This window comes from Sorex araneus, chromosome 5, assembly GCF_027595985.1.
Source record: "Sorex araneus isolate mSorAra2 chromosome 5, mSorAra2.pri, whole genome shotgun sequence".
NCBI lineage: Eukaryota > Metazoa > Chordata > Mammalia > Eulipotyphla > Soricidae > Sorex > Sorex araneus.
The window spans coordinates 141,124,255-141,143,611 of record NC_073306.1 but is presented as its reverse complement, the minus strand read 5'-3'; the positions used below and the strand labels follow the sequence as shown (position 1 = coordinate 141,143,611).

The window sequence follows — 19,357 nt, the reverse complement described above, 5'->3', positions numbered from 1 at the left end:
GCATGTCCCAGTCCGGTTCTTCCCCACGGCCCAACCCCCAGCTCCATTTAGAGCATTGATTCTTGAGTGAGCTTCAGTAAACGGCAATGTTTACAGCAGGCTGCAGGCACCAGGACCCGTGGAAAACCACCTAGCTGGCCCGTCAAGCTAGTATATTTTGGGCTCTCCCTCCAGCAGTGTCAGGGTGCTGTGGCCTGAAAGCCGCCTTGGCCACCTGGGGAGTTTGCAAATCCAAAGAACTTACATAGATATGGACCTCACTGTTGGACCTCGCTTGCAGAGTGGGAGCATAATACCGGCTCTGAGTATTGTTGGGAAGATGAAGCGAAACTCTGCATCTAGGGGTGCTGACCATCGGGCCTGAGCACGTGGTGATTTATCTTCACATCTCCCAGGAGCTGATCTTCGGGATTCCTGCTACAACTGTTCTCTTGGGTTAGTCACTGTTAACGGTCACCCCTGAGTAACTCTGAGGGCCGTTGACCTCTATCTGGTAGGTTTCTTCCCCAGTATATTTGTTTGCAACTCCCAGCCACGATCATTTATGGATAGACCACCCAAACCTTTTGGAGATGTGTCTCAAATCTATTTTCCACTGGTGGTCGTGAGGCATAAAGACAGCCTGCATGAAAGAAGTTTTACTATTCTTCTGGTCATCTTAGACTCATCCGCCTTCTTCAGTCTATTCCAATTTCATTATTTAAATCAAAGCCCCTCACCATGCCATTTCTCCCATTCATTTTTGGAGGAGACTGGGAATGGGGGCATACTTGGTTGTGCTCAGGGCTTACTCCTGGCTCTGTGCTCAAGGATCACATCTGGTGGGACTCGGGGGACCATATAGGATTGCAAGGATCGAACTTGGGTCAGCCTTGCATGCAGGGCAAATGCCCAATCAGCTATAATATTCCTCTGACCCTCCCCTACTCATCGTCAGGCCCATGGAATTTCTCCTCTTTGGGGCTTTAAAACCCCGGACCAAGTCTCTTTCTCTTTCGTACAGTCTTGTCTGTTTCCTCTTTGTTCTCTCACTAACTTCCCATTTTTTCTCATGCCATCCTCCAGCCCCAACCCCCTCCAAATAACAAACACTGTTGACAGCGTCTCAAAATTCAGAACTTTTATTACTAGTCTATTAACTTTAATGCATCCCTTTAACTTATTAAAAATATATCAGAATGAATGAAATGTTATGGCATCTCAGGTGTTTGTCTATGGCAACCATCTGGTGCCTAAAGTGGCACCAACCATCCCAGATACTCACATTACGTAGCCATAGTGTCGAGAGAGGTCCATCTCTTTTTCTCTCTTGATAAAAATGTGCACTTTCCCCAAAGAGGTGCATTTGGCAGCGTTCTCACGCTCCTGCTGAGCCTTCCTTTTCAGAGCCTCACGCTCTGGTCTTTGCTCTTTTGTGATGGGCTTTGACATCACTGGCTCAGGAACATTGGGTTTTCTCCATGGAATTGGTTGGAAACGGAAGTCTTGGAGTAGTAACTGACTCTGAGATTTGGGTGGAGCCTGGGGCTTGGTCACAGAGACAGGAAGAGGCTCCCGCTGGAGAGAAGTGCTAGCTGTTGTCCTGTAGGGAGCAGGTCTAGAAGTTGCAGGCTGAAGAATGGGCCGGCTAGTAGGGTTCAGCAAGCCTGGTCGAGATGGGTTGGTTGAAATGGGCTGAGCTGGCTTGGCAGGACCTGGCAAAGATGCAGTGGTTGGCCGGGATGAATTGGAGGCAGTTGGCTGAGCTGAGTTGGTAGAGCCAGGCCTGGCAGGGTGAGCTGCAGCTGGACGATGTGAAGCCAGAGACTGTGGTCTCCGAGGAACAGGTCGAGCTCGTGGCTTCTCCATGGTTAGAAAAGGCAAAGGTACCAATTTGACCTTCCCAGGAGGTGGCAGCTCGTACTGGGATGGAAATGAGCATTCTTGGGCACTGCTGCTTGGTTTCTGCGCTCTGACCTGAGTTTCCTCAAGATCTTTTCCATCCTTTGTGGCACCTAGCCAGGGTTTGACAGCTGAGGATGGATGGAGCTTCTTTGAACTACCCAGGACCCGGGAGGAAGAGAATCCAGGCTTTTGATCACTCTTCTTCCCCAGTGCGTGAAACACTTGCACGGACTCTAGCATGCGCATGCCTGGGCAGCTGCGGGGCTTTTTAAAGGCCTCCTGGCAGAGCTCAGGTTCACTTTTCTTGTGTTTCATCCTGGCAGTGGTGGGCTTCTCTTTTGCCCGGACCTTGTTCCCTGGCTGCTTACTCTCCTCAGCTTTCTTAGAGTTTTCTCTGGCCTTTTTTGTCTTCTCCTGCCCATGGCTCTTTGTCTTGCTGATCCTGCTGGATGCAGCTTTCTGAGGTTTGCTGTTCTGTTTGGCCCTGGTCACAGGACACCTGTCACTGACTGCAGCATTACAAACAATCACTTCTCCCCCTGGCAAGCGTTCTGGGTCTTTTGGCGGGATTTTGGCCTTGGGTTCTCCCTCAAGAGGCTCAGAGGTCTTATTTTTGTTCTTCTGGGTTGGATGGGAGGGTCCCTTAGTGCCACGTGAATTTTCTTGCACCTGATTCAGAGTGATGGTATCTGCGGTGTTCATTGCCTGCAGATCTTTGCATTGATCTAGTTCTTTTAAGCGATCTAAGAGCTGGGGGAGATGTATGTCTTCCACCAGTGTAGTGATGTCTGCACGACTACCGCCAGATTCAGTCCCACTTTCAAGTGTTCCTGGGTCCTCAAAACATAGACCATTCTTTTCCTGACCAGTAGTTTCAGAGCCAGGCTGTTGCTCTTGGCTGAGAGGGTGAATGCAGGCCAGGAGCTGGTGGATATTGGGGGTTGCTAAAGGGCACAGGGGAGGATCTTGGTTTTCTATTGGGATCTGCAAGGTATCCAGAGACTTTGAAAGCCCAATTTTCATCTCATCCAAACTCTTATCTGTTTGTTCTTGAGTTGTAGCGGAAGGCAGTGCCAGGCTCCTTTGGGCTGGAGCTATTATGGGAACATCCCTGAGCTCGGGTGGTAGGTTCCTCTCAAGTATTTGATTCCTGTTACTGCAAGACTCGGGCAATTCTGAAGTTTGTGTCAGACAAAATGTCTGACCTGAAGGTTGCAATGCCAGGGAAGCCTCCATCCCCAGGGAATTCATCACTACAAAGGAACCAAAGAAGAAATCAGGTCCCTGTAAACAAGATACTCCTCCCACACAATAAGTGGTGCTACAATTGTTCACCTGCCAGCAACGGGCAAGGCATTGGTACTGGCTCTCTCTAAGGATCATGGACATGGCCCTGTGCTAGAAGATTGGAGGTAACTGTGTAGTTCTTTCTGTCGTTCGTGTGGTGCCGTTGTCTTGTTTTTCTTTGTATTTGAAAGAATTTTTGTGCAAACTGAAAATAAGAGACTTGGGACAGAGGGATAGCAGTCTGTAAGGCACCTGCCCTGCGCAAAGCTGACCTCAGTTTGATCCTCAGGATCACATTCGGTCCCCTAAGCACCTTCAGCAGTGATCTCTGAGCACAGAGCCAGGATTAAGGCCTGAGCACTGGGGGCTGTGACCCACATTCTGCCTCCCTCAAACTAAAGATTTTTTCAAGCTAGATATTTGTAAACTATTAAATGCTATACAGAGCTTCGCATAATATAGTCAATTTCTTCACTTTCCTAACCAAAAAAAAATGAATAGTTCATATCATGGAATAGGAGAAGGAATAAATCACCACTTCCTCATGAAGTCTGGGCTCAAGTAGAGATTTTAGATTTGATAAGTAGTTTGGACAGGATCTCCCAGTACAAGGTGTATTGAGAACCTTCTTGTACATTAAAGGGAAAGTTAATGTGGTGCCATCAGAATGAGAGTTCTAAAATGTCTTCAGAAATCACAAAAACAATAGTTTAAGAAATGGAGTTTATTGTTACTGTGGTAATGCTGGGGGACTGATCAACTATGAAAATGTGGCATTCCTTGTTATGCTCCTGAAGTTTTCTTCTATGAAACCTACATGGCCATTATCCTATCATGCCTTCCAATCTGCATTAGGAGTCCTTATCTTAGGTGTGAAAATAGGTGCTGTAAAATGAGTGAGGGGAGTTTAAACTTAAACTGAGTTTATTTAACTTCAGGTTTCATAAATTTAAAAATCTCAGTTTATTAAGCTTACATGTCACCCGTCTATGGACAGTTTCCCATTTGCATATTTGACCCCAAGTTTTGAATGCTGACTTTCCCTTCTCCCTGTTTTACTCACCTTGATAACTAAATTCTGTGATGGGTTGAGCAAGCACAGAGTAGTAGATTCCAGAGGTGGAGTCTGGTGGTCGGTTACTTGAGGCCTGGACCTCCTTTAGAACCATATCCATTTCTGGGGATGTGTTGCTGTACGTTTGGAGGGCAGAGCCCCTACCTCCTGTATATGACATGGAGCCATAGCATTGCAGGCAGGGATCTAGTTCTCCAGAAAGGGGAGGTCCCTGAGTGCCCTGATGATAGTAGTGCACCTGGCTCCCATCCTGGTCGGGAAGCGACAGGCTATGACTCTGATTTGGAACCTGAGATGGTGTCCTCTCAACATGGCTGGCAGAAAGTGATGGGTACAGAGACGCCATGATGTTGGTAGCTAAGGTTATCTCATAACGAGCTACCATTGACATGGAAGAGACAGCAGTGTCTTGGTCAGTGACAGTCCCAGTAAAGTCTCCCATGGAAGACTTTTCTTCAGTACTTCCTGCAATATCCCACTCCAAAACACTCGGGTAGGAAGCAGCTGAAGTGGACATCTGGCTCTGGCCAGACACTCCAGGCAGCATTGTTCTGCTAGAACATTGGTCAAGATAGGCACTACCCATCAGTGGTTGGAAAGAGGTGCCAGAGGTTGAGGGCAGGTGCCAAGCAGCACTACCAGCTGGAGCAGATACTCTGGAGTAGTTGTAGACTCTTCCTGTTAGGGAAGCTGCATTGTTCACCATGGAAAGGGGAAGCTGCAGAGAATGTGCAGTTCCCAATACAGATGGATTTTGAAAATTTTCTGTAAGGAACAAGAGGGTGACGAAAAAAATCTGTGAGATTGATAATCTCCTGCTACAATTAAAAGAAACGATATTCACTTAAAGTTTTAGCTATAGAGAAACTTGTAATACCAACAGTCAAGTGAGTTACCAAAAGTCCAACAATTTAGGGTGGTTGAAGGGCTGGAACACTTGTGCACTTTGTGTACTTGTCACCATGCTCCCAAAGTGAAAACAGAGCTATAGAAGACTCCAGTGATATGTGTACATGGTTTTCTTGCTTACGGCTATTTCCTCCTTGCCCTAGCTCTACCTGTAGCTTGCTCTCCTATTGAACTCATACCTTATTTCTTAAAATGCTTCCATTCTACAAAATAACGTATGAGTTCTAAGAGAATGACTAACATTTTATTGCAGAAGAAAGAAACTCGTGGCCCAGAGATGGCATAGAGACTTGGTCATGTTTTCTCATTATTTTTATTGGGAGTGGGGTGGGGTGGAGTTTGGACCAATACCCGGCAGTGATCTTGGGCTATTCCTTGCTCTGTACTCTGGAGTGACTCCTTGTAGTGCTCAGGAGACTGGATGCAGTGACAGAGATCCAACTGGATTGTCTGCGTACAAGGCAAGTGCCTTATCCCCTCCTGTACTATCTCTCTGTCCCTTATGTATTACCAGGTTATGAAACCTAAGCATGCGGACGTTCTTGCCAGGACTCTGCCTTGATCACTACAATGCCAGAAACTAGGAGGAAGATACCTCACATTAATGTAGGCATTTGCCGTCACTACAACTATTACCATGGAAATCTCCAGATTTTCATTAGGCTTTCGCAATTCGTATCTGTTACCTACGCTTCACATATGACTCAATCTAGTCGATGCATTGAAGGTTAGCAACCTTACCCTGGTTTCTGATTCTACCTAAAAAATGAGTAATTGAGTTTACTCAAGAAGTGCTTTTGGAAGGAAGACTGTTATTTAAATTCTCAGTGCCGGGGCTGGAGTGCTAGCATAGCGGGTAGGGCGTTTGCCTTGTGTGGCCGACCTGGGTTTGATTCCCAGCATCCCATGTGGTCCCCCGAGCACCGCCAGGAGTAATTCCTGAGTGCATGAGCCAGGAGTAACCCCTGTGCATCGTCAGGTGTCACCCAAAAAGCAAATAAATAAATAAATAAAATAATAAATTCTGTGTCAAATTGCTGCCCTGCAAAATAGTTACTAACAACCCTAGTTAAAATAATCATCACCCTCACGGTGATTCACTAATAAAACATCATCATCATCATCATCATCATCATAAACTAAAAGAATAGACCCCCAAAATATCATCATCATCATCATCATCATCATCCCGTTGATCTTCAAATTTCTCTAGAAGTCTCAGTAACGTCTCCATTCATCCTAGCCCTGAGATTTTAGAAGCCTCTCTTTACTAGTCCTTCCCAACAATGACACACTGGGGGCTCTTTTAGTATCAGGTGAATGAAACCCATCATTGTTACTGGTTTTGGCATATGAATATGCCACAGGAAGCTTGCCAGGCTCTCCCATGCGGGCAGGAAACTCTCGGTACCTTGCCAGGTTCTCCTAGGGAGAGAACTTTCTCGGCCGCACGCTTCTGAGAACTTGTTTTTATAGTCTGTGTATGTTGGCCATTGGTGGCATTACACAGCAGGGGGGGCGGGGGGAAGTCCCTGGGTATGACCGCCTAGCTACTGGAAAATGGGGAATCTGGGTGGAAGAGGCCCAGTCCCCAATCCGAGCAGGCTTTGAGGTCTCAGCCCCAGGTCCCACACACCTGGGTTCCTCTGCCGGTTCCTTCATGGGTGAGGCTCATCCGAATTTGTGAAGAGGGGCCTTGAGCATGGCTGTGGCTAGTCTCCTGAGGTCTTAAGCCTTGGGAGTCCTGCTTGGGGCAGGAGGGAAACTGAAACCCACCCCCTCCGAGGGGCCCTTGGGAAGACAGCCAGGCTCAGGGGGAAAAGAATAATATGCATACGTAAGGTTTGTCTTTTTCATGTGATTTACATGGGAGGAAATATACAGATAAAGAAAAAAATTGTGAAAAATATGTATCACAGAACTGAAAAAGAAGTATATAGATATTCATGAAATCTGGGCTATGTAGCAAGCAGAATAGTTACGGTAAGTGTCTGAGAGAAGACCCAAGTGTAAGCCCTGAGCCACACTGGATGTGGTTCCCAAACAAAACCAAAGAAAACAAGACAATAAGTTTGTTAATAACTTGTGCCATGCATACAAGATGAAGCAGTATTCTATTTTTGCTAAAAGTGATAGCCAGAAGGTGTAATAAGAGGTGATTTTTGAGTGCACACCTTACCAGTCCATAAAACAGAAAAGATTGACCAGTAACTTACATAACAAGCAGAAAATATAATAAATGTGATTGCATTTGGTAGCCAAAAGTATGTTTTAAATGAGTAAAAAATAGAATGAAATATAATAAGTACAAGAAATTATGTTATGATTCTCATTCATACCTCTGAATATTAACCAGCAAACAACAGGTATTAAACATAGCATAAAATTTCAGGAAATCACACAAGAAGCAGAAAAGGCCATTTAAAAAATGGTCACAAAAAATTTCAAATTTATTTTCAAAACCTAGATTACAAGTGTCTTTATCAACCAGGAAAATGTCACTCCCAAAGTTTAAGAAATGATCACCAAAATTCCAATTCAAATGTTTTTAGTGTAGAAAAACTCAGACTCCACACAACCCAGATAAATGTGTAATTAGACATGTGAGACTTGACTTTTCTATTTCTTCTTAGGATCTAAAAATAGATGTCGACTTTTATCAAAATGCTCTTATGTTAGGAAGAAACTATTTGTGAAGATGACAAGCAGGCTTCACTTGGAACCTACTTATCACACAAAAGAATCAAGTCTTCTGATTCAAGTTAGAAGATATCATTTCTTTATTTTTACAGGCAGAGCATACATGTAGCTTACAAACTAGAATGTATTAAAAACACTGAACATTCTGCTTCTTCCATCTCCCTAGATAACCACTATTCATTATTTATAGGAAGCATCATTTCTGAAGCGTGTTTATATTCAAAACTGCCAAGTGCCAAGTGTGTTCTAAGAGACAATAAGAATAGAAACCACCAACGTGGCTTTCTGTTAAACTGCTCTTCCTCCTGGTACTCTACTCGAGGCATAGTACACCCTCGAGTCCTAGCAGTTATTAAAATAAACTGCTTTGACTTGCTCTCAGCATATTTAACTATATTCTTTCTGTTTTGATTTGAAATCTTTGGTTCTCTTCAACATTCTATCCCAAACGGTTTCCCCTTCCTTGATAAATCCCTCCATAGTCTTTTTTATTTCCTATTTTATTCTCCTTCATATCATCCTCCTCTTCTTGGCTTCTGTTGGTCAATGCTGGATGAAAATGACCCTAAACTTCCTTATGTTTCAGGACTTGCCTCCCTACTGTTCAGCACCCCACACCTTCCCCACGCCCCATTTTTTCTTATCACCTAGTTTAGAAAGAAAACTCAAAGACACTTTTAAATAGCACTCAATGTAAAATAATAAAGTACAAACACAAGTGGAGAGACCGTTACAGATAAAGCATCCTGGTATACATTAACAGTTTTCTACAGCACCTACGTTTTCTGTTTCTGTCAAAATAGTGTCTCTGATTTACTTTTTTTCATGGTTATCATGCAAAAATCACTTTTACAAAGGAAAGGAAACACAGAGAATGAACACTTGTATATAAACATGTATTTGAGCTTATAAAGTCTGTATAAAATAGATTTAGCACTATCATCCCCATTGTTCATTGACTTGCTCAAGCGGGCACCAATGACCTCTCCATTGTGAGAAATGTTGTTACTGTGTATGGCATATCAAATATGCCATGGGTAGCTTACCAGGCTCTGCTGTGTGGGCAGAATACTCTCCATACCTTGCCAGGCTCTCCAAGAGGGATGGACGAATCAAACCCGCATTGGCAAAGTCCTGTCTTAACTTTCCAAGAATTTCACAGGGTCATAAAATTCTGCCCTGGAGCTTAGGCTCAAAGGGAGTCCACAAACCCTGAGGCAAATGGCTAGACAGACAAACCAGTAACTTCCTTACATCCTCTAACATTTGTCAATTGATTAGAAATATCAAGATCCTGATTTCCACCTGAAAATTTCTACAGGAAGAGCTTTTTCTTGTAACTTCTTTGCATCTTTTGTAGCATTTGCCAATTACCAAAAAAATTGTTTATCAGAGAGCCTTTTAGGAGGCTTACCCCCCTCGTTTTTTTACTTAGTTTTATACTAAGTTCCTCATCACTTGGGAAGCTCCTTTTCTTTTCTCTCCTGCTTTTCAATATACTTTTCTACTTTCCAACTCTGAGTCTGAGCATCTTTATTATTCAATATTCAATGTTTTCGTTCTTGAAAATATTGAACAACCTGGGAAGCAGGAGTGAACACAGAGGTCTGCCACTGCTGCGTCTGCCTAATTTACGTCAATACTAACACTGCTTCCAGTGTGTTCCCTCTTTTTGGAGATTAGAACGTTCTGATGTTTACTATCACTGTCACAAAAATCTTTCTTCATCAACTGTTACGTCCACAATTCCACAAACCACACCTTCAGTATTTAGTATCCCTATATTTATGCTATGCTGGATGTTAGTTAGGTCTTAAGTATCTCTGTCCCTCAAAAATTCTTAGCTTGAAGAATAATGCCATATTAGGAGTTAAAAGTCGTTGGATCATAAAGGTAGAACTTGTTACGAATGGCACTAATGCTGTTCTAAAAAATAGTTCAGAGTTCTCTAAGTCTATTTTTGCATGGTGGTTACAACTAGAATGTTACAACTTGAAACACCATCTATGCCCCTGAAGAAAGAAGACATTAAAAAAAAATCTTGTCATAAAAAAAATAAATAAATAAAGTCTGTATAAAATATAATATAATACATGAGTTAAAACACTTTGTACCTGAGAGAAAGAAAGTTAATGTCTAAAATCACACAGCAAATGTCAAAGTCAAGCTAATATGGGGCTTATAAAATTCTAGTTGAATACTTTCTTCAATTATTACATGCTGTTTTTACTTGACTACTAAGTTTAGGGATAAGAAATCTAATGAAAAGCTTTGAAAAGTATTATTTCTTACCTGACATGGTCAGCGAAGGGGAAATATCAACAAAAGGTAGATGAGATGAGGAGACGATACGAGAGTACGTCTGAACACTGAATCGGAAGACCACAAGTGTCCAGTACAGATGACTGGTCACTGGTCATTGGTCATTGGTCACTGGTCACTTGCGATGATCCAAATGTGTTTACAAACCACTGCATGGGAACCCCAAGATTCTACCATGTGGTGGTAGGTTTGGTGGGAGAATGATGTCATAAAGCAGGCAGTTGAAAGGTAGAGGCTAGCCAATAAGGAGGTCAGATTCCCAAGAAGAAGTCTGGATTGGATAGAGAGGTAGAATTAAGCAGGTTAGCAAGATGGAATCCTACAAGACAGTTATAACGGTTTCACCTTCCCGAGACTCTCATGTTAGGGAAATACTATTATACTAAAAAGCTTAGATATTTCATTAATAAATCAACAAAGTTTCTAGGTAATCATTTATATTGCCTAGTAACCAATAACATTAAGTTATTAATAATATATTTTATGTAATGTTTAATAAGATTACATTTGTATTCATACTTTATAATATACATGATTACTTCTTTAGGGTTGGGAAGTGATGGGTTATTATGAGAAACCAAATCATCCCCTAACCAAAAACCCTAAGGGTAGGGTATTCCGATAGCAAACACGCACCCAGAAAAGAATAGTAGGCAAGGATAGAATAGGTGACAAAGTATCTGCCAACTGCAAACTTGTGCCAGGAAAACATAGACTAATACTGTTTAGGGTCCTTTAGATTAAGGGGACAATATGGCCAAAAATAGAATAGAAAACTTTCACAGTCAGATTTATCTATTTATTTTGGTTTTGGGGCCTCCCCTGGCCATTCTCAGGGCTTGCTCCTGGCTCTGAAGGCAGCAATCACTCCTGGAGGAGCCCAGTCAACTGGGTGCGAGACAGGTGCCCTGCCCACTGAGCTATCTCTCCTGCCCCAACAACTTTATATTTTAAGGATGCCTAGTGATTCTCTGTGAACCACACTAGCCTCTGCTCTCCATGTGCCTAGGGCACTTCGATGTACTTACTAACTGTCCTTGATGTCTGCCAACTTCAACAATGGCTCATCTGTTGGGCTCTGGGAGGGTTGGGGGAGCAATATTGCATTGTATTGACCTGCCTGTGAGACCACAGATGGATGCCCACGTGACCCTTAAGCTTGGACAATCCAGGTGTTTGTATACTTATGTGTCTTATTCTCTGTGACTGAACCCTGCTGGATGGAAGTTGAAAGTGACATTTGGATTTGGCAGAGGAGAAACAATTTAGACAGATACAATTATTGGGATAAACAAGTTACATCATCCATTAGAAAATCCCAAGTAGTATGGGATAATTGGGGATCTATGAAGGAAATCAGAATGAACAAAAGTACTTCTTGAAGGTAGTTGTAACTTAAAATAATGTCATCATCTGGATCAAAGTGACGGCCAGTGGGTAAGGCATTTGCCTTGCACACGGTGGACCTGGGTTCAATCCCTGGCATCCCATCCTATATGGTCCCTTGAAGATTGTCTTCATGCATGACTAGCACCCTACAAACTATACTATCATTCCAGCCCCAGAAATCTGGTGTGTGTGTGTGTGTGTGTATGTGTGTAGGGAGAGGTTTTGTTTTGGGCCAGCCCCAGTGGTATTCATATCGAATATGGCATGGGTAGCTTGCCAGGCTCAGCCATGAGAGCAGAGATACTCTTTGTAGCTTGCCAGGTTCTCTGAGAGGGACGGAGGAACCAAACCCGGGTCGGCCACAAGCAAGGCAAATGTCCTATCTGCTGTCCAAATTCTCTCTCCTTCACTCATTTTCTACAAGTTAATAGGAAAATTGGGAATAACCTTTGGTCTGTGATAGAGGTTTTATTTGCAAACTCCAAATTACATAAACATAGTACTCCTTACCCTTTTCACTGTAGGAATATGAGGCCATGGGTACACTCCCCCTGGGGCCTCTAATTTCTATGCTGGCCAACGGGTTGTTACTATTTTCCCCTTAAAGAAATACTTAAAAAACTTCACTTCAAACGCCCTCCCACAGCCCCACAAAAGGAAAATGAGGCCACCACACTTAATGTTCTGCAGCTTGCTTTGGGTTTCTTTTTTTTTTAAATTTATTTATATTTAATTAGAGAATCACCGTGAGGGTACAGTTACAGATTTATACACTTTTGTGCTTATACTTCCCTCATACAAAGTTCGGGAACCCGTGCCTTCACCAGTGCCCATTCTCCACCACCAGTAAACCCAGCCTCCCTCCCATCCTCCCCATCCCATCTCCCCCCACCCCACCCTGCCACTGTGGCAGGGCATTCCCTTCTGTTCTCTCTCTCTAATTAGCTGTTGTGGTTTGCAATAAAGGTGTTGAGTGGCCGCTGTGCTCAATCTCTAGCCCTCATTCAGCCCGCAACTCCCTTCCCCCACATGGCCTTCGACTACAATGTAGTTGGTGATCGCTTCTCTGAGTTGCCCTTTCCCCGGAACGTGAGGCCAGCCTTGAAGCCATGGAGTCAACCTCCTGGTACTTATTTCTACAGTTCTTGGGTGTTAGTCTCCCACTCTGTTATTCTATATACCATAGATGAGTGCAATCTTTCTATGTCTGTCTCTCTCTCTCTGACGCATTTCACTCAGCATGAAACTTTTCATGCCCATCCACTTAACTACAAAATTCTTGACCTCCTTTTTTCTAACAGCTGCATAGTATTCCATTGTATAGATGTACCAAAGTTTCCTCAACCAGTCATCCGTTCTGGGGCATTCGGGTTTTTTCCAGATTCTGGCTATTGTAAACAGTGCTGCGATGAACATACATGTGCAGATGTTGTTTCGATTATACTTTTTTGCCTCTCTGGGATATATTCCCAGCAGTGGTATTGCTGGGTCAAATGGGAATTCAATATCTAATTTTTTGAGAATCGTCCAAATTGTTTTCCAGAAGGGCTGAACCAGTCGGCATTCCCACCAGCAGTGAAGAAGGGTCCCTTTCTCCCCACATCCTCTCCAACAGCGGTTGCTTTTGTTCTTTTGGATGTGCACTAGTCTCTGTGGTGTGAGGTGGTATCTCATGGTTGTTTTGATCTGCATCTCTCTGATGATTAGTGATGCAGAGCACTTTTTCATGTGCCTTTTGGCCATTCGTATTTCTTCCTTGGTAAAGTTTCTGTTCATTTCTTCGCCCCATTTTTTGATGGGGTTGGATGTTTTCTTCTTGTAGAGTTCAACCAGTGCTTTATATACCATTGATATCAACCCCTTATCTGATGGGTATTGTGTAAATATCCTTTCCCATTCTGTGGATAGTCTTTGTATTCTGGTCACTGTATCTCTTGCGGTGCAGAAGCTTTTTAGTTTAATGTAGTCCCATTTGTTGATCTCTGTTTTTACTAGATTGCTTAGTTCCGTGTCACCTTTGAAGATACCTTTATCTTCAATATCGTGGAGGGTTTTGCCGACCTTGTCTTCAATGTACCTTATGGTTTGTGGTCTAATGTTGAGGTCTTTAATCCATTTTGATCTGACTTTTTTGCATGGTGTCAGGTCAAGATCTAAACCCATTTTTTTGCATGTGGTTGTCCAGTTGTGCCAGCACCATTTGTTAAAGAGGCTTTCCTTGCTCCACTTCACATCTCTTGCTCCCTTATCAAAGATTAGATGATCATACATTTGGGGTTGTGTGTAGGGATATTCCACCCTGTTCCATTGGTCTACGGCTCTGCCTTTGTTCCAGTACCACGCTGTTTTAATTGTTACTGCTTTGTAGTAAAGTTTGAGGTTGGGGAGGGTGATGCCTCCCATCATCTTTTTCCCAAGAATTGTTTTAGCTATCCTTGGACGTTTGTTATTCCATATGAATTTTAGGATTGCTTGATCCATTTCTTTGAAGAATGTTATGGGTATACTTATAGGGATCGCATTGAATCTGTATAATGCTTTAGGGAGTATTGCCATTTTGACAACATTGATTCTCCCTATCCACGAGCAGGGTATATGTTTCCATTTCCTCATGTCCTCTTTGATTTCATGGAGTAGCGTTTTGTAGTTTTCTTTGTAAAGGTCTTTTACTTCCTTGGTTAAGCTGATTCCGAGGTACTTGATTTTCTGGGGCACGATTGTGAATGGGATTGCTCTTTTCATGTCCCTTTCCTCTGCCTCATTGTTTGCATATATGAAGGCCATGGATTTTTGGGTATTGATTTTGTAGCCTGCAACTTTACTGTATAAGTCTATTGTTTCTAAGAGTTTCTTAGTAGAGGTTTTAGGCTTCTCTAGATATAGTATCATGTCGTCTGCAAATAGTGAGAGTTTGATTTCTTCCTTTCCTATCTGGATGCCCTTAATCTCTTTTTCTTGTCTAATAGCTATTGCAAGTACTTCCAGTACTATATTGAAGAGGAGTGGTGAGAGTGGGCATCCTTGTCTTGTGCCCGATCTCAGAGGAAAGGCCCTTAGTTTTTCCCCGTTGAGGATAATGCTTGCCGTAGGCTTGTGATAGATGGCTTCGACTATCTTGAGGAAAGTTCCTCCAAACCCCATTTTGGCGAGGGTTTTCATCATGAAAGGATGTTGGATCTTGTCAAATGCTTTCTCTGCATCTATTGATATGATCATATGGTTTTTGTCTTTACGCTTTGGGTTTCTTTAGTCCTTGCGTGGATAACTTTTGGGGGTTGCTTTGGGGTTGAACCACGTGGTGCTGGGAGGGCCCAGGCTGGGAGAGTTCCAGCCAGGAGTGCCAGAAGGAATGCCAGCCCTTTGAGCTCTCTCTGGCCTTGTATGTAACCTGTCATTTGGAACCTATTTTATTTTCCTACTTTTGTTTTTCCTCTTATGAAATTAAATTTTTCAGCAAAAAACATTTTAAAAAACATCCACCAACGTTCCGATGATGCACATCTGCTGCCCCGGTACCTCTACTTCCCGTTTCCTTCCCTTTCATCCATCACCCCATAACTCTCCTAGGACCATCGCTTCCCACCATGACCTGCCCAGCCTCAAGGAGACACAGTTGGAACCGCTTTGGGAGTGATGACCTAGTGCACATATCCCAATCCAGTAGCTCCCCATGGCCGAGACGCCGAAACCATTTGTGGCATTGATTCTTGTCTGACCTTCAGTAAACAGTGATGTTTATAGCAGACTGCAGGCACCAGGAACTGAGGAAGACCACCTAGCCAGCCTCTGATGCTAATATATTTTGAGCTCCCCCTCCTGCAGTGTCAGGATGCTGTGGCCTGAAAGCTGGCTTGGCCTCCTTGGGAGTTTGCAAATCCAAAGAACTTACGTAGACATATGGACCTCATTGTGGAACCTCGCTAGCAAAGTGACCCCGTAATACCGGCTCTGAGTATTGTTGGGAAGATGAAGTGAAACGGTGTATCTAGGGGTGCTGAACCTAGGGCCTGAGTACATGGTGATTTATCTTCACATCTCCCAGGAGCTGATCTTCGGGCTTCCTGCTACAGCTGTTCTCTTGGCTTGTTCCCTTTTAACTGTAGCCTGTGAATAACTCTGAGGGCCATTGACCACTCAACTGTAGTTTCATTCCACAGTAATATGCGTTCCGATCATACAACTGTGATCATTTATGCATAGGACCACCCAAATCTTTTGGAGATGTGTCTCAAATCTCTTAATTTTCCAAAGGTGGTCATGAGACATAGAGACATCATCCATGAAAGAATTTATACTATTCTTCTGCTCATCTGTTGGATATCATTGGTTTGTCCTTTCCCCCTTGCCACTAGGAGCTTAGGTTTATCAGTCACACCCATCAAAGTGCTCCCAAGTCACTCCTATTCCATTGTTTATCTGTTAACCATTTCTACCAGTTTATCTGCTCTTCCGTTAATCAAACTCTGTTAATTGGTAAGGTCAGAACTTCCTAGGACACTGAATATTATAACATTGCCTTTCTCTCCTCTTTATGCCTTTTGAATAATTTACTTTAAAGCTATGTCTTTTTTGTATAGACACAAGAAGACAATATTATGTTTTTATAACTTAAGACTTAATTGGCCTCGAATATTATTCCCTCCTGGGTATCTGCTTTCTCCACTTAAGCCTCAGTTGCCCTCAGTTCCTAGCACCACAAAGTAGGGTCCCCGACGTGGGACGGGAAGGATCCAGGGCAAGCGGTGAGTTATGTGCTACCCTGGCATCGAGATGGGCCTGGCCAAAGTGCCTAATTCTTAACTATAAGTTAAGAGCTTGATCATAGACAAATGCTGTCATGATCCAATAGTAATTATGAGACTGGGACCCTGCCAGGGATAGGAAAGACTGATCTGGCCTGAGCACTGTAGTCTGAGATTGAGATGGCCCCAGGAGAGCAATTCTATAAGCTTTAATGCATCTCTTATTGTGTCCATACAAAATAATTAATATTATGAATTCTTATATGTTTGCTGGCTGAGGAGAAGAGAAACACATTCATGGGACTCTGCCCTTGGGTGGATCCTCCTGCTGAAAGAGAATTAAGTCCTAGGAGAAGCATCCCCTGAGGGAAAAGAACCTTACCCTATTGCTGACCACACCTATGTGTATGCCTCAACCCCCTCATGCTGTGGAGATTTAACTAGGCTGTAAGAGTGGGTTGGGGGCCAGATCCATGGGGGCCAGATCCACGGGGGCCAGATCCACGGGGGCCAGATCCACAGATCGAGAGAGAGACCAAGAGCCGGGAGAGAGGCAGAGAGAGAGAGAGAATGAAGTAGGATGGGGGAGAAAGAAGCAGGAGGAGAATCAGAGGAGAATGGAATGGAGATGGACATGAAATAAACTGATCGAGCAACCAGTTTGGCCTTCTTCCTTCCTTCACCTGCCTCGCCGCCTGCGCGCCCTTTCTTTTTATTTTTGTGTTTTACACACTCATCTTAGACTCATCTGCCTTCTTCAGTCTATTTAGATTTCATTACTTAAATCAACCCCTCTCACCATACCATTTCTCCCATTCTTTTTTGGAGACCAAAAATGGGGGCATACTTGGTTGTGCTCAGGGCTTACTCCTGGCTCTGTGCTCAAGGATCACATCTGGTGGGACTCAGGGGACTCTATAGGATTCCAGGGATGAATCTTGGATCAGCCTCCTGCAAGGCAAATGCCCTAAGCAATACTGTTCCTCTGACCCTCCCCTACTCTTCATCAGGCCCTTAAATTTCTCCTCTTATGCGCTTTAAAACCCCGAACCAAGTTTCTCTTTCTAGAATCTTTGTTTCTCTTTTATCCTCTCTCTAACTCCCCATTCTTTCTCATGCCATCCTCCAACCCCAAACACCTCCAAATAACAAACACAGTTGACAGCATCTCAAAATTTAGAACTTTATTTTATCAATCTATAAACTTTAATGCATTTCTTTAACTTGTTAAAAATATATCAGAATGAATGAAATGTGTATGGCATTTCAAGTGTTTGTCTATGACAACCATCTGGTACCTAAAGTGGCACACATCATTCCAGTTACTCACATTTCATAGCCATAGTATCGAGAGATGCCCATCTCTTTTTCTCTCAATAAAAAACTGCACTTTCTGGGGCCGAAGCGATAGCACAGCGGGTAGGGCGTTTGCCTTGCACGCGGCCGACCCGGGTTCGATCCCCGGCATCCCATATGGTCCCCCAAGCACCGCCAGGAGTAATTCCTGAGTGCAAAGCCAGGAGTAACCCCTGAGCATCGCTGGGTGTGACCCAAAAAAGCAAAAAAAAAAAACAAAAAAAACTGCACTTTCCCCAAAGAGGTGATCCTGTTAAGCCTTCCTTTTCATAGCCTCATGCTCTGGTCTTTGCTTTTTTGTGATGGGCTTTGACATTACTGGCTCGGGAACATTGGGCTTTCTGCATGGAATTGGTTGGAAATGGAAGTCTTAGAGCAGAACCTGACTCTGACATTTGGGTGGGGCCTGGGGCTTGGTCAAAGAGACAGGAAGAGGCTCCCGCTGGAGAGAAGTGCTAGCTGTTGTCCTGTAGGGAGCAGGTCTAGAAGTTGCAGTCTGAGGAAGGAATAGGCCAGCTAGTAGGGTTCAGGAAGCCTGGTCGAGATGGGTTGGTCGAAATTAGAGATTTATAAACTATTAAATGCTATACAGAGCTTAGCACTGTAGGGTACTCTCAATTTCTCAACTTTCCTGGAAAAAAAAGGACAGTTCATATCATGGAATAGGAGATGGAATTAAGCGCCACTCATCAGAGAATCAGTGCTCAAGTAGAGATTGTAGGTTGGATGACTCTGGATGGGATCTCTGAACACCAGGTGTATTCAGAACCTTGTTGTACATTAAAGTAAAGGAAAGTTAAAGGGGCACCATCAGAATAAGAGTTCTGAAATGTCTTCAGAACACACAAAAACAATAGTTATGAAATGTAGTTTACTATTAGTTTGGTAATACTGGGGGACTCAAACTAGGACATTGAAAAATGTGGCATTTTTTGGTGTGCTCCTGGTGTTTCACCATATGAAGCCTAGATGGCCATTATACTATCATACCTTCCAATCTGCACTAGGAACTCTTATGCTGAATTTAAAATAACGTGCTGTAAAATGTGTGAGGGGAGTTTAAAATTAAATAGTTAACTTAACTGCAAGTTTCATAAACTTAAAAATCTCAGTGTAAGATGGCATTTAACTTAAATGCCATCTACCTACGGACAGTTTTCCACTTGCCTATTTGACCCGAAGTTTTGAATGCTGACTCTCCCTTTTCCCTGTTTTACTCACCTTGATAACTAAATTCTGTGATGGGTTGAGCAAGCACAGAGTAGTAGATTCCAGAGGTGGAGTCTGGTGGTCGGTTACTTGAGGCCTGGACCTCCTTTAGAACCATAACTATTTCTGGGGATGTGTTGCTGTACGTTTGGAGGGCAGAGCCCCTGCCTCCTGTGTATGACATGGAGCCATAGCATTGCAGGCAGGGATCTAGTTCTCCAGAAAGGAGAGGTCCCTGAGTGCCCTGATGATAGTAACACCTGGCTCCCTTCCTGGTCGGGAAGCGACAGGCTATGGCTCTGATTTGGAACCTGAGATGGTGTCCTCTCAACATGGCTGGCAGAAAGTGATGGGAACAGAGACGCCATGATGTCGGTATCCAAGGTTATCTCATAACGAGCTACCATTGACATGGAAGAGACAGCAGTGTCTTGGTCAGTGACAGTCCCAGTAAAGTCTCCCATGGAAGACTTTTTTTCAACAC

At 43.5% G+C, this 19,357-nt stretch overlaps 1 protein-coding gene across 1 annotated transcript; it reads right to left on the bottom strand.

Annotated features, from left to right (window-relative positions):
• Positions 1 to 1,260: 1,260 nt before the first annotated feature.
• Positions 1,261 to 17,670, bottom strand: LOC129405010 (uncharacterized protein C2orf78-like). Its single transcript, XM_055139973.1, has 4 exons — positions 17,639 to 17,670; positions 10,148 to 10,224; positions 4,235 to 5,011; positions 1,261 to 3,137 (listed from the first exon to the last, which is right to left on the bottom strand). The coding sequence occupies exons 1-4, from the start codon at positions 17,668 to 17,670 to the stop codon at positions 1,261 to 1,263; spliced, it is 2,763 nt and encodes a 920-aa protein (XP_054995948.1).
• Between the last annotated feature and the right edge of the window lie 1,687 nt (positions 17,671 to 19,357).

Excerpts from the sequence above, each read along its gene's own strand:
- LOC129405010 (XM_055139973.1), bottom strand. The coding sequence starts at position 17,670 with ATGGGCATCTCTCGATACTATGGCTATGAAAT. Across the intron at positions 10,225-17,638 it reads CGATACTATGGCTATGAAAT|TGTTCAGACGTACTCTCGTA; the intron begins GTGAGTAACTGG and ends CTTCCGATTCAG. Across the intron at positions 5,012-10,147 it reads CCCTTCGCTGACCATGTCAG|AAAATTTTCAAAATCCATCT; the intron begins GTAAGAAATAAT and ends TGTTCCTTACAG.